The 15425-nt window shown below is 40.7% G+C and overlaps 2 protein-coding genes and 1 non-coding gene across 4 annotated transcripts; 1 reads left to right on the plus strand and 2 right to left on the minus strand.

Moving 5' to 3' along the window:
* Window positions 1–3380: 3380 nt before the first annotated feature.
* On the minus strand, window positions 3381–12568 carry LOC104434017 (splicing factor U2af small subunit B). Of its 2 annotated transcripts, none has more exons than XM_010046961.3 (6): window positions 12207–12568; window positions 5930–6016; window positions 5730–5811; window positions 5518–5644; window positions 4968–5435; window positions 3381–4080 (listed from the first exon to the last, which is right to left on the minus strand). In XM_010046961.3, exons 1-5 carry the CDS (start codon window positions 12441–12443, stop codon window positions 4985–4987), a joined length of 984 nt encoding a protein of 327 aa, XP_010045263.1. In that variant the 5' UTR covers window positions 12444–12568; the 3' UTR covers window positions 3381–4080; window positions 4968–4984. The 2 variants fall into 2 exon arrangements, with proteins under 2 accessions (XP_010045263.1, XP_010045264.1); XM_010046962.3 differs by having other exon boundaries at window positions 3381–3832; window positions 12207–12567.
* Window positions 12569–12644: 76 nt separating this feature from the next.
* TRNAL-UAA lies at window positions 12645–12726 on the plus strand. Its single transcript has one exon. It is a non-coding gene; the product is annotated as a tRNA-Leu (tRNA).
* A 780-nt stretch (window positions 12727–13506) lies between these two features.
* Window positions 13507–14789, minus strand: LOC120294293. Its single transcript, XM_039314301.1, has 3 exons — window positions 14607–14789; window positions 14243–14371; window positions 13507–14193 (listed from the first exon to the last, which is right to left on the minus strand). Exons 1-3 carry the CDS (start codon window positions 14787–14789, stop codon window positions 13507–13509), a joined length of 999 nt encoding a protein of 332 aa, XP_039170235.1.
* Between the last annotated feature and the right edge of the window lie 636 nt (window positions 14790–15425).

The following is a 15425-nucleotide window of genomic DNA, read 5'->3' on the forward strand; positions in this document are numbered from 1 at the left end:
TCTTGTCTTCCCCAAAATTAATCTTTATGTACACATTTTAATGCCCATCTAAATGTAATAAATTAAATAATCAGTCTTGATACAAAAGGTTTGGTTGGTATTTACCTTACGAAAAATTCCAAATAAAGACCACCCACTGCAACGTAAGTTGCAAGAAGGCTAGCTTGAGACTCTTGGCGACTTACCCAGTGGCACGTGTGTGATAGCTAGCACGTGTCGCCCCCAGTGGTTTATCCCCAGCTACTGGCCATGCGGGGTTCCTTGGGTCACAAAAAAAAAAATCCAAATAAAGGGCTAGATCTTCTTTCAAATAAAGATTTAAGTGCCTCATTTTCTTAAATAATTGGACATTATTTTAAATAGGGACTTAAATGTTATATCAATCTCAAAGAATAGCCCAACTCACCGATTGATAAGGGCTTTTCTGTCCTTTATTTTTGGATTTTTTTTTAAATGATATTAGATGACAAAATATATTGAAAAAAGGGAAGATAGTTAGGGGTTATGTAGGCCTTGTCGCCGCTCCCCCATGGATACCTAGACAAGGAGTTACTTCCCCTTTTTTTGTGTAAGAATTTCTTGTCTTCCCCAAAATTAATCTTTATGTACACATTTTAATGCCCATCTAAATGTTATAAATTAAATTATCAGTCTTGATACAAAAGGTTTTGTTGGTATTTGCCTTACAAAAAAATTCCAAATGAAGGGCTAGATCTTCTTTCAAATAAAGATTTAAGTGTCTCATTTTCTTAAATAATTGGATATTATTTTAAATAGGGACTTAAATGTTATATCAATCTTAAAGAATGGCCCGACTCACTGATTGATAAGGGCTTTTCTGTCCTTTTATTTTTTGGATTTTTTTTTTTGGTATTAGATGAAAAAATATATTGAAAAAAAGGGAAGATAGTCGGGGTTATATAGGCCCTTGTTGCCGCTCCCCAACCATCGTTGGGAAGGGCCGGCGATGGTGCTGATGGCTAGCGAAGGGTCAGTGAGGGTTGTCGGGCCTTGACCAATGGCCGACAAGTCTTGACAATCGCAGGAGAGGTTGTAGCCTTCACTTAGATTGGGCGAGCTCGCTAATGGCAACCCACAACTAGATTTGGGTGAGGGTTGATGACCCCCACTCAATTTGGGTGAGGGCTGCAATCCTCACTAACCCTTGGCCGGACATCCCCACCATGGTTAACTCGGCTCTAATTTTCTTCCTCTTAAAAAAAGAAAGTTTTATATAATTTAAATAATTTAAAATTGAATAAGGATTGGACTAAAATTCTCTTAACTGGCCTGAATATTTAGCCAGCCGATGAGTCCTTTTTTGAAACTGTTATTGTCACTTTAAGTCTTTATTTGAAACTATTGTGATCATTTCAGTCTCTTATTTGAAATAAAGTCCACTTCATATTCTTATTTGAGAAAATTAAGGTATAAGGTATTTTAAGCGATTATCTGGAATTTTCCCTTGCTTTAATGAGCACTAAAAACTAAGGATAATCGGTTTTAGGATGGATATATTCTAGCTGGAACTTACGCTGTTATAGTTAATTCCCAATTTTTGGACTTTGGAACTTATCTCCTTTGTTTAGAATTGATTTGGGAACCTACCTTATTTTCTTGATCCACAAGAACCTGTTTTAATTTTTTTCCTTTTTAGGTTCTCTTTTTATAGCAAATTATATGAGACCATGAGGTACAAAATGACTCAAAATAAAAAATGAACAAAAGAACCCACCAAAAACAACAATCTATAAAATGAATACGTATAGTTATAAACGATAAAAGTTCAAACACTTAATATAAAACATACTTGTAAAACTCCATTCTCCGCTAATCCATAAATATTTAGGAGGAGGAGAAGATTGGCAAGGAGTTCCAAAGAAGGATAAAAATGAAGGAATGTTGAGGTTAGAATTTAAAGAAAAAAGAAAATGAGATTTTGGATTTTTAAGACGCATTTGGTAACGATTTTATTCCCGAAAATAATTTTTCTTATCAAAAATATTTTTTTTTTAGATTTTATTCTCAAGAACAATTTTGAACAAAAGAACGCGCTTGGAAACGTCTAAAATTTTTATTCTTACGATAAAAATGCGTTTAGTGGGATTCTTAAATTTTTTATTTCTTTTAATTTTTTAATACTTGTATTATATTTTCTCTATTTCTTTTTCTCTTCTTCTTTCTTCTTTGTAGCCAATCGCCAGCTGCTGCCGTGACCAACGACCAGTTGGGCAAGGTTCGGCAAGATCACCGAAGACTCACCTAGCCATCGGTGAAGCTCGACCTCGCCTAGGCTATGCGAGGTCAGCCTCGCCCTAAGCCTCACGCCGGCTGGTAAGGCCGAGCTCACCTGGCAGTGGCCAGGTGACACCAACCTAGAGGTGGCTCGGCGAGGCTAAGCCTCGCTAGTGGCTAGGTGAGCTTGGCCTCGCCGGATCTTCCTAGCCACGGCGAGGCTCGGGTCGACGAGCCTTGTCGGGGGCCAGCAACCCTTCGATTAGGTTGCTAGCCACAAGCCCACAGACAAGGCTGGAGAAAAGAAAAAAAGAAAAAGAAAAATTGATCCTAGGAATTGTTTACCAGAATAAGAAATAACTTTTTCCTATTTTTTTTTATTTTGTTCCAAATCTATTCATGGGAACAAAAAAATAGATTTTTATTTTCGGGAACAAAAATTTTAACAAACGAATTTCCATTTTATTTTATTTTTTTGCTAGAAGAATTGCCCTCAGCCGGTAGCCGGAGCGTAAATCTCCACGTGCTGCACACTACACCAAATAACTCCGCCAGAGCCTTTGCTTCGTAAATGTTTCAAACTCCTCACCTTTTGCAAAGGTTCACTGAAGCCTACCTAGTTAAACCACCACGGCCTATGGTTTTGTTCTTTTTTTTTGTTTTGCGGGAAACAAAATAACATTTATTCCGAGGATAATTACCAAACAATGCTTTAGCTTATAAAACCGGTTCCAAAACCGGTTTCAAAACAAGATGATCCAATCTAATCTTGAATGTTCCAAAACAAGATGATCCAGTCTAATTCTTAAATGGATATTCACTCGGAACTTGTTCCAAACTAGTGACAACCGATTCCAAAATTTTTGGGCAGTCCAATCTGATTCCCCAATAAAACCGGTTTGGTTGCACGCCCCTACCAAGAACACCCCATTAAGAATTAAGCAATTCAAGAACGAATATCGAAGCGAGAAGGTAATCTGTATGCGAACCTCCGTCACTGGTAAAAACCAAACGCCCCTACCAACCGATTCATTGATTTGTCATAGCAACGAATGATGCAACTTCAAAGTAAAGAAGAACAATACGTGAGTACCCAGCATCCTTCTCTTTCACCATGGTAAATGGATCCCACTTATAAGCTGATATCCCATGAAAATCCGAATCTGACTCGCGTGGACTAAAACTGTACTGATGAACAAAACAAGGTCGACCAAAGGAACATCCGCGGCATGATTCAGTTTGCATGCGCGTTCCCATCAAATTAAAACTACAATTTGGACAACGACTTCCAAGGAAGCTCGTCAAATTGCGGGATGCAAATGCATCTTTCGAAATGACCACCACCACTAGTCGGTTTGCTTCATCCTCGTACAATCAAGTCTAGCTATCATGAGCCATTAACTGTTTGTCATATGGATTGTAAGTATTCTACAAGTAACGAGTCCTCATGATGATCAAAGCAGTAAAAAGAAACTAACATCGCTGTTCCCAATCTGCTACGCATAAAATAAAGCAAGACATGACCTTAGATAACTTTGATGGATCCAAAATAACTACAGATCCTCCAGACCCAATTCTCCACTATCTGCCAGGCAACCTGTACACACAGGGAAACCATGATCAAAAAACTGGATTGATTCCTTCCCTTTTGATAAACTATAGATGTAAAACACTGAATCCACTTGAAGAAAATGCAGAACCTTGACCTGCAAGACTTGAAAGGTACATAAGATCATTATTGGTTTACATAATTCACGAATAGTAGAAGTGAAGATAGAAAGCAGAACCATCAAAACCGTGGAAGTTTTGCTTCGACATAAGTCCTGATGTGTGCACACTGAATTCCTGAGAGTAAAAGATGAATAAATGACCTAAAACTACATGTCACAAGCACACTAGCAAATGCCAAGTTACTACCTTTATGCTCATCTCCAATGGAAAATACATAAAAGTAACAAAAACAAGTCAAGCTGAAAATTTATCTCAGAAATGACACAGATGAAAGGGCTTATCCACTTTCTCATGTGCATATGTCAATTGCCAAGGCAACATGATCTTTTATGGGTCATTTTGATATGTCAAGTCATGGCCCATCAAACAAAGGCTTAAGATTCCAAAAGAAATGCAGACACTTTTTCAATTAACAGTTAAAATTTACAATCTTCAAGCAAGATAACAAGCATATTCAATAGCCAGTCAGGGCATTTTGGTAATCACAAAGTTGTGTTAACATGTTTGTGAAAATTCGTAAGCAAAATATCAAGCAGGAATCAAGCGGGGACTTGCACTACTATAGATAGTTTAAGAACAATTCTTCCATTTTATGAATACAAATTGATTGGAGAATGCCCTGCTATGCCATTAAATAATGACACAGTTACCCAAAAAATTAAGTAGGGCTTAGCAGGCGCACTATGTCATGAAAGAGTGACAGTTACCCATGAAATAAAGTAGGACTTTGCAGAAAAAAAATTGCGGAGGCAGATGGGTCAAGTTCAGCATCGGCAAATAAGTAGAAGGAAAAAAGGAAGGTGGCATGGATGCAAATCAAACATAAAATCAATTATCCTATAATCATGATAAAGTAAATTTTTTTAATAGTCATATCACAGAACACTGAACCTAAACAGCACCTGCACAGTGAAAATGTGCAGTAAGATTCACATGTAAAAGGAGTGCCTTCACTTAATGGTAAAGTTCTATGGAGCTAGCTGCAGGAGAAAGAAACAAACCATTAACTCGGATTCAATCAATATCCATACACTCCATCCTGAGAAGGTGGCTGCTGCTGCTTTTGATAAGCGCACAAATCCCCACTTCTCGCATGATGATTCATAGCATTTTCAAGATTGCCATTGCTGTTATGGTTAGAGTTGGCCACATTAGCATTTTCTTGCCATTCCCTTTCCCTGTTCCATTGTTCAATTCTGGCACGCCTCTCCTCACTGCCTTCCCTAACCGGACTGGCATTCCTCCTTCCTTGTGGACTCCTACTTCTCCCTCTCCGGTGGCCAGGACTTGTGCTCCTGTGCCTCCTGCTCCTGCTATCATGATAGTCATACTCATCATGTCTCCTCCGATATCCCCTTCCTCCATAAGAGTGCTCTTCATAGCTACGGTGCCGATAGGGGCTTCGGCTCCGGCTCCGGCTCCGACTATGCCTCCGTCGATACCTCCCAAACAATTGCCGCCTCAACTCCCTATGTATGAGATGTCAACTAGTCTCATAAGAATCATGCAAAAACATTGCACTTAGCTAAGCTAATTAAATACATCATGTACCTGCTAATGCTTTTCAAATGCATAAAATTGCAGTATCCACCACGGTTGCACTTGTCTTCTTCATATTGCCTACAGGTGGCTTCTCGGAAGTCAGTGACAGGAGAGTAATCAACAATAATGGGACGGCCTGAAATGGAAGACGCCAAACATAATAAACCAAGAATGCACAATCAATTATACTCAAGTGTTACACCAACAAGAGGTTCCCTGACCTGCATAATATCTTCCACTCAGGCTCTGAAGGGCCCTTTGCGCCTGTTCTTCCTCTCTAAACTGAACATAGACATTGCCCACCTGCTCAGGAATTTTCAGAAAAAAAAAAAGAAAAAAAAAAAGAGCAGACCATTAAGCATTAAATTGTCGTGGAAAGGAGTATCGCTGATGTTCTCATTTTTAGTTGCCAGAGCAGTACCATGTGGTCAGCAAGGTTATCGCAGACATTAAGGCTCTCCATCTCTCCATACTTGTTCAGCTCTTCAAACAGATCTTCATAAAAATCCTGCGACGCCAGGTAACAAACAGATCCGACCTCAGTATTAGAGTTGCTGATGGACGTTCCGCATAATTGAAACGAGACATTGACCGGCAGATGATAGCAGAAAGCCACAGTATGACAGCGGTCATCAATTGTCGCGATAACATGGATTAGATACAGTTCAACGAGTAACATAACAAGATGTGAATGATGGAGCCTCTGGAGCCTCCAATCCCGCAGATTCTAGAGAACGGTGCGTCCTATTCGGGAATTCGAACTCGACGCGCTCGAATGATACAGTAACATGATCCCACAGCCAATCGTGCGCTCAATTCACTGTCGCGAAACATCAAAGAAAGGGACAACTCGTCAACATGGTCGAGTAAATGAAATTAACAGATAAAGCATCAGCTCTATCTATTCCTTCCTTCTCAAAATCCAGAACATGTAACCGATAGCAGGCGCCTTCGTCAGAATCCGCGAGGGGAAAAAGACGAACGACGACCACAAGCATCTCAACCCTATCGGAATCTGATGACGCAGACGTCAACGTTCCGACTGTTAGAGAATCAAGATCAGAAGCCAAGTCTGCAATATTGAGAAGTCAATCACAGGAGGTGAAGTCCTCGACAATTATAGATGTGGATCACGAATGCGCAGTCAAGAAGCAAAAAGAGTTGAAGAAATTGATAACTCATGGATAATGAGTTTCATCAACGGTGGAGATCATACGGATGTCAAAGACACGGATTACCAAAGTCTCAAGATTGCTGAGTCTCAAGATTGTCTGCGGATTACCAAAGTCTCAAGATTGCTGTTCTGTTTTGCTTAGCTGTAAAGTTTGTTAGCGAAAGTTAGTTAGTTTGTTTTCTAGTTGTTAGTCCTCTCGTTTTCTGCATATATACTGAGAGGTATTGTAATCGGTTGATCATTATGGAGAACATCTTCTTTTGTTCAATTGAATGGAAATACGGAATCGAAAACTTCTTCACGGATCATCTATCGTCATTCTTCATCTTCATCTTCGTATTCTTGATTCTATAAGTTCTCATGGTATCGGAGCGGGAAGATCAACCCGTCGAATAGAATCTATCAAGTAACCAGATCGTGAATCAAGCCGTAAGAAGTAGACGAACACCGAAGCCCTCTGGTTCAAGGTAAACACATACAGTTTAGAGCTCATAAGCACTACCGTTATCATCTTCTTCAAAGAATCATATTAATGGCGATTAGAACTCCAAAATATCCTTTTCCGATACATGTGAATATCACAAACTTCGTCACAATCAAACTTGCTGAGGACAACTTCTTATTGTGGCAAGCTCAGATCCAAAGGTTTTTGAAAAGCCAAGATTTATTTGGTTTTGTTAATGGAGATATTCCTTCACCCTCTCGAATGCAAACGAGAGGATGAAGGTTGTGAAACCGATCTTATTAATCCCGAGTATACTGACTGGATTAGAACAGATCGAGTTGATTTCATCATGGATCTGGAGCTGTTAATGAAAATATTTTGAGCCTAATCATTGGATTAGAAACATCGGAAGTATGGCAAACTCTTCGAAAAGGTTTTGAAATCAATTGCTAGAGAGTTTGAATTAAGGGGAAACTGCAAACATGTCATAAGCATGAACAAACCCTTGCTGATTATCTCGGGAATATAAATCCATATGTGATCGATTGAATGCAATAGGCAAACACAGGATGGATGATATAACCAAGATGTTTGGTGTATTGGAAGGTTTAGGTCAGTATGAGAACTTTCGGACAACCATATATTGTTTAAAGCCTCGGCCAGTATGATGAGGTTATTGCTCAATTAGAAAGGTTTGAATTGAGACTCAAAAACTTTTCTAGGAGTGATTCAACCCGAATTTGGCGTATTTTGGACAAAGACAGTTTCGAGTTCAGTCTAAAGATGCCACAAATGAAAACTACTTTTCTCAAGCTTCGGATTTATATCTCGAAAGAGGAGGATACGAGAGGTGGTCGAAGCTATGGTCGTGGCAGAACCGGTAACAATAGGGGTCGTGGTTTTGAGAGATATCGGGGTACAACGAGATATCTTCGGTCCGGGGCAAGGAAATCAACACCCTAGAGAGAGAAATGTTATCCCTACAACAAACCAAGGGTTTAGGCCCTATACCACTTACTCACGCAGGTACCAAAATGTCAAGACTTATCCTTCGCAAACTCAAGTAAAAATTTGCAGAATGAAAAAGAAACAAGTAGCATTCGACTAGAGTGTCAAATATGTAAAAAGTCTGGACATGATGCTCTTCGCTCGCTGGTATCGGTTTGACAATTCTTATCAAACGAAGATATTCCAGCAGCCTTGACAGCAATGCATATTGAAGACTCAACGGGCGGTGAGTGGTATCTCGACTCGGAGCTACAGCTCACATTAGTGCGATCCTGGTATGCTCCATACTTTTTCTAAATATCAAGGACATGATACTGTTATGATAGGCAATGGATCATGTTTACCTGTAACTCACATTGGCAACACCTGGCTCAAAACAAAGAACAATACATTACCTCTTAACGATGTTCTAATTGTCCCAGAGATAAAGAAGAACCTCCTTTCAGTATCTAAACTCACGATGACTTCCCTTGTTCTTTTATTTTTGACAAAAGCGGTGTTTATGTAAAGGACAACAATACCAACACAACCGTGAAGCTCGGAAGGAAAATTAGGGGTCTTTATCAAGCTAATCCACAAACCACGTAAGCCTTCTTTACTCGGCGACAAAAGACAGTCAGTGAAGACATATGGCATCAGCGTTTGGCTCATACAAATGCTCAAGTAGTTAAGCATCTACAAAAACGAAGCTTATACAATTTGCTTCTTCATCTCAAGTTGTTTGCAGCGGCTGTCAAATAGCCAAAAGTTCAGCTCTATCATTTCCTTTTCGGATTCTCGTATCAAGTTCCCCATTAGAAAGAATTCATTGTGACATATGGGGACCATCACCAATCTGTTCCTTTCAAAAGTTTAGATATTATGTGATTTTTGTTGACAATTTTTCGATATTGTGGCTATATCCCATGAAGTTGAAATCTGAGTTTTATGATATATTTGTTCAATTTCAGAAGCTAGTTGAACGACAAGATAATCATCGATTAAAATCTTCCAGTGATGGAGGTGGAGAGTTCGTAAGCTTTAGATTTCAAAAATTTCTGAGTCATCATGGAATAAGACAGTTCATATCATGTCCTCACACTCGAACGTAATGGAGTCTCGAAAGAAAGCATCGACACATCGTTGAACTTGGATTAGCTATGCTCTATCACTCAAAAGTTCCACTGAGATTTTGGGTGGATGCATTTGTGACGGCTAATTACATCATCAACATTCTTCCCACACCAAAGTTGGGATGAACACACCCTATAGCAAACTTCATCATAGACAGCCAAGGTATGATCATTTAAGAGTATTTGGCTGTGCATGCTATCCTTGCTTAAGACCATATGCAAGTCATAAACTTGATCCTCGATCTCTTCCCCCGTATCTTCTTGGGTTATAGCACTCAAAGACAAAGGGTATCGATGTTTGGTCCCAACTAATAATCGTGTATACATCAAGAGGGCACGTTGTCTTTGATGAGTATTCCTATCCTTTTACAAAGAAGCTGATCAATGAATATGGACATTATACAAACTTATACAAACTATGGAGTGAAGGCCTACATTTTCTTGAGTCATCAAGCACCGAGTCACCAGCTACTAGATCCACTCATCGTCGCCCACACACCAGATCCATCCTGATTTCCATGATTGCTGTACCTATCATCCTTGTCACAGACAGCAATCTCAGATCATTTCCTCAAGGAATATGCAAGATGAGACAATGACAGAAGGACAATTTATAGATGCTGTGCCTCAACATTGTTCTATTTCTCAAGAACAAAATACTACCAGTTCCTTATCCTCACACAATGATCTACGAGCTGAAGGAAGTTCTAATGAAAGGCACTCCAACTCCAATTCCATTCGTCATCCTCTCAAGGTACAAGTAATACTCATCATATGCAAACTCGACTAAAGTCCGGAATTCAAAAAACAAATCCAAAGTATGCTTATTTAGCGATTATCCAGTTCCTATGGAACCAAAGTCTATCAAGTCGGCTTTAGCTAATCAAGCCTGGTATAGGGCTATGAAAGAAGAGATGGATGCACTTGCTGAAAATCAAACATGGACATTGATTCCTAGAACTAACCAGATGCATGTAATAGGCTGCGATGGGTCTATAAGACCAAACTCACACCAAATGGCGGTCTTTGAGACTCAAAGCTCGTCTAGTCGCCAAAGGCTTTCACCAAGAAGAAGGACTAGACTTCACCGAGACTTTCACCAGCTTGTGAAACACACAACAATTCGAATAGTGTTATCTCTTGCTATGATAAGACACTGGCCAATACACCAGCTTGATGTTAAGAATGCTTTTCTTCATGGAGATTTGAACGAGACAAGTGTACATGGAACAGCCACTGGCTTTATCGGTCCTCATCACCCAAACCATGTCTCTGTTTACTCCACAAGTCTCTATATGGTCTTCGACAAGCACCAAGAGCTTGGTTTGATAAATTCAGCAAGTTTTTAATCGAAAATGGTTTCTTCGCACACGACCGATCCATCGTTATTTGTTCTACATACAAATTCACATACAATTCTCTTGCTCCTATATGTTGATGATATCATCTTGACCGGGAGTTCACCACATCTCTTAATCGATCTTATTCAGAAACTTAGTCTTGATTTCATATGAAAGATCTTGGGTATCTTCACTATTTTTTTGGGTATTGAGGCCAAACGAACTTCACGAGACTCTCTTTCGTGTCAAACTAAATATGCTATTGACTTGTTGAAACGAGCTTATATGGCCGACCGTAAACCGGTCTCAACACCTCGCCTCTTCGATCAATCTCCATGGCCGACACCGCAAATCTACTTACGGATCCTATGGAATACGAAGCTTGGTTGGTGCTCTTCAATACTTAACCATTACTCGACCAGATCCGGCATTTGCTACTAATCTTCTCTCGTCAAAAGATGCAATGCCTACCGTTGGAGATTTCCATCGCTTAAAAAGAGTACTTAGATATGTCAAAGGTACTATACATCTTGGAATCTATCTCCATTCTCAAAGTTCAAGTACATCTCTATGGTTTCTCCGATGCGGATTGGGCTGGTTGTCCAACAACACGACGTTCCACAACAGGTTTTGCACGTTTCTTGGATCCAATCTACTATCCTGGTCGGCCAAGAAGCAACCTCTGTTTCTAGATCTTCAACCGAAGCAGAGTATCGTGCACTTGCTTCACCACGCTGAACTCACGGATCACATTTGTGCTACGAGATATAGGGATTTCTCTTCAGCCACCTACTACTATATATTGTGACAACAAATCAGCAATTTCTCTCACCGCCAATCCAATATTACATGCTCGAACCAAGCACATTGAAGTTGACTTTCACTTTGTCCGTGAGAAAGTCTCTTCGGATCTATTCGTATTCAGTATATTTCTACTCATCTACAATTAGCTGATATATTTACCAAGTCTCTATCCCGCTTATCTCATCTTACTTTCCGAACCAAATTGGGAATCGAATCTTTTACTCTTCCCAATTTGAGGGGGAATGTTAGAGAATCAAGATCAGAAGCCAAGTCTGCAATATTGAGAAGTCAATCACAGGAGGTGAAGTCCTCGACAATTATAGATGTGGATCACCAGAAGGCAGTCAAGAAGCAAAAAGAGTTGAAGAAATTGATAACTCATGGATAATGAGTTTCATCAACGGTGGAGATCATACAGATGTCAAAGACACGGATTACCAAAGTCTCAAGATTGCTGAGTCTCAAGATTGCTGCGGATTACCAAAGTCTCAAGATTGCTGTTCTGTTTTGCTTAGCTGTAAAGTTTGTTAGCGAAAGTTAGTTAGTTTGTTTTCTAGTTGTTAGTCCTCTGTTTTCTGCATATATACAGAGAGGTATTGTAATCGGTTGATCATTATGGAGAACATCTTCTTTTGTTCAATTGAATGGAAATACAGAATCGAAAACTTCTTCACAGATCATCTACTGTCATTCTTCATCTTCATCTTCTGTATTCTTGATTCTATAAGTTCTCACCGACCAAAACGGGAACGGACGGGAGCAGAAACTTGAGGCGGCAAAGAAAGAAAAAAGGCGAGGGGGAACGGCAAGGGTACCTCGAAATGCTCCTGGATTTTGCGGGGGTCGATGGGCTGGCCCTGGGCGTCGACGCCGGGGGTGATCATGTCGGGGCGCTGGTACATGTTGGAGAGCAAGAGGGTGGGGCTGATGCTGGGCTTGGTGTGGAGCCTGGAGCAGCGGTCCCCGTGCCGGCACGCCCCGATCTTGAAGTAGAAGGGGCAGTTCACGCGGTCCTTCTCCGTCCCGAAGATCGACGCCAGATGCTCCGCCATCTCTCTCGACAGAAACTGGGAATTCAGCGAGCGACAAGACGATCGATGAGGAGGCTCGTAAGCGCTTCGCGGGGTGGGAGGTTGAGTTCGCAGGTTCTGCGAGAAGCCATGGGGTCGATTTTAGACGCTAACCGTTTCTAGATGTTTCCATTGAGATATCTTTTAATAAGTAAAATAATGCGGGGCACTCGACATACCGGTGCTGGTTTGCCCGAGAGGTTAAGGGGAAGACTTAAGATCTTCTGCACATAAGTGCGCGTGGGTTCGAACCCCACAGCCAGCATCATTATTAATTTTTTGTTCGTTGCTTTCCTGTCTCTTTCAACTGTTGAATTGAATCTTCATTCACCCTTATCTTTTCATACAATTTTGTCGAAGTGGTATGTATTTTTGCGGTGGTTTACACAGGAACTCATCAAGCCTTTGTGCACGGCCCGGTGTTGGGCAAGAAATGGGCGATTCACTAATATGTATGACAGTATGAGTGTTTTATTGATAAAATTGATTCATTTCACAATAATTATTTTCAACCATATGAATAGCACAAGATTGGTCATAGGTTCAGCTCAAAAGAAATTCTCATCCACCATGTCAACAGAAGTCAGCATTTAATTGTGGCAGCTGAACACCAAGATGGAAAAAAAAATAAAAATGAGATAATCACCTCTTGGTCGTCGAATTCATGGAGGAAAAGTCATTCGGCACTTGTCATCTCCTCTGTCAATACTCAGAGTGACGGAATATTCTAAATGATGAAGAAATGATTGATTTCGGAACTCCCGTATCCATGCAGTTCGAGCCCTCTGAGGTTATTTTCCATGCGTACTTACCATTGCCTCGGTTTGATAAAAAATGAGCAATGTCCCATGTTCTCTCCACTCTCTAAATGGGGGAGCTGGAAATCAAGTTGCATTTGAGTAATGAAACACTTGGATTCAAACATGCTGGATGTGAAGTCTGAGGTTCTGGACACAAACAAGATCTTCAATTCTCTTCACCCCGAATTGGTAAGCTGCTTCTTGTGATGAAAGATCATTGGCCTGCCCCATCTCATTATGTACTCTCAACACTCGAAATTCGGCTCAGAACCTGATCTGCTAAAGCTAGCAAACGAGGAGCTTCGAAACCAAAATTCTCCAACCATGCGGTTGGGACTTAGATCGTCTCTACAAACGAGGGCATCTTCCTCACGGAAAGTCCCTTCAAGCCTCCAATAAGAGTCAAGCTCCTCCCTCACTATCGGTCTCGCTGCACTTTCACGTTCATCCTTACCTAGGACTGCCCACGAACCCCTCATGACTATTTTATCCTCGTTTTGAGAACTTTCCTGAAAAACATAGGATTCAGAATGTAACCACAGCGGGAAGGGCAGAAAACAACTCATCCCACCCCTGCGCCAACAGTGCTTGCAGTGACTCAATGGAACTTCATCAATTGCAGAACTCATTAAGGCTTCTAGTATCTGAACCCGCCAGCCATGAACGGCACCCATGAAAGAATTCTCTGTTGAAGATGGCCACCTAACTTGCAAAGGATGCCATAGCTGCACAAAGGAATGGGCCTCGCTCCAAAAGTCGTCTCCTAGGATGGTGGCTTCAATATTTGAAACGTCATCCAGAATATTGAGCTTCCATTTCTTCCGTTCTTCGCTCATTACCACCTCACGAAGTGCTACCTCTAGTTCGAGAATCCTCTGGGCAGTGCTATATGAAGATGCTAGGACGGTGGAAATCGAGTCAGAATTTCTTTTCTGACTTCCGGTCAATGTCCATGGATAAAGACAGTCCATATGCAGTTACCCGTTCCTCAATTTGCCTTGCACCAATAACTCTAGGTTCAAGGGATTGAGTTTCATCTATTTCTTCCATCAACATCTGTATGGAATTCGATGTGCAAGGAGACCAAAATATGTAAGGATACTTTGATTCCTGGAGAGATTCAGAAAACTTATTCGCACGATCAAGGTGTGAGATTATCGTTATGACATTTGCAGGTCCAACTTCAAGGTTGCCTCACCAAGCACAGCAAGAAATACATCTCTCTTTACTAAGGAAGGAATCACAAAGCCTCTCTCTCTAAGGGAATTCATATGCAGGGCCCAAAGCTGCAATTGCCTTTTTCATTTCCTGAAAGTAGGGAGAACTGATCAGATCGACATTTAACCCATCGGTACAGAGAAATCTCATCTAGATCCTCTTTGCACACATTCTTTTCAGCATAAGTGAGATCAGGTTTTGAATTCCATGTGTGTTTCCTCTGCCTCTCACCAGTAGAAGCTCTCCTCTTCTTCCATGTAAGGCGTTCTTCCTCCAAAATTAAAAAGGCTTCTCCGAGCGACCCATCCATTGTGCCGTACATTACAGTGGTTACGTTTCCACCTCCTTGTGCCGCGTCCCTTGTCAAACCCTTGGAAAACAGCGACTCACTTCCATCCCTACTTATTAGATTGCAAAGGCATATCAAGAAGATCTATATAACACAGGCACACAGGACCAAAAAAAAAGGATTTGTGAAAAGAGAAAGCATCATACTGAGCTGCCCTGTTTGTAGTTTGGTGGAAAATAATCGGCACTCACTCTACCACAAGCCAACAAGGTTTTGCTAGTACCAGACATCATAAACACATACCTGAAAATCATGCAAGTCAAGGTTCAGACAACAAACCAAACCCAGTATTCATGCTTTCAGCAGATATCAGCAAGTTTCATGTGAATACTGCAAATTTGGCTTCTAATAGAAGCCAAACTTGCCATAGCACAAGTTTTTGAACTGTCACAGACGTAACAAGCTCAGAAACACGAAAGAACCCTCTTCACTATGCATAAATTTCCCGAGCTAGTTAACCTCCACGTTTTGGCGAATAGCACACCATAATTTGTCACACGATTGTTCTCTGAACGCCACTCAGGCAATCAGTGAACCAGTTAACAAGTTAACATTCTTATTCTATATTCCTACTGCTACATTCGATTCTATCAGCAG

Source organism: Eucalyptus grandis, chromosome 6 (assembly GCF_016545825.1).
Source record: "Eucalyptus grandis isolate ANBG69807.140 chromosome 6, ASM1654582v1, whole genome shotgun sequence".
In the NCBI taxonomy this organism is placed as follows: Eukaryota; Viridiplantae; Streptophyta; class Magnoliopsida; order Myrtales; family Myrtaceae; genus Eucalyptus; species Eucalyptus grandis.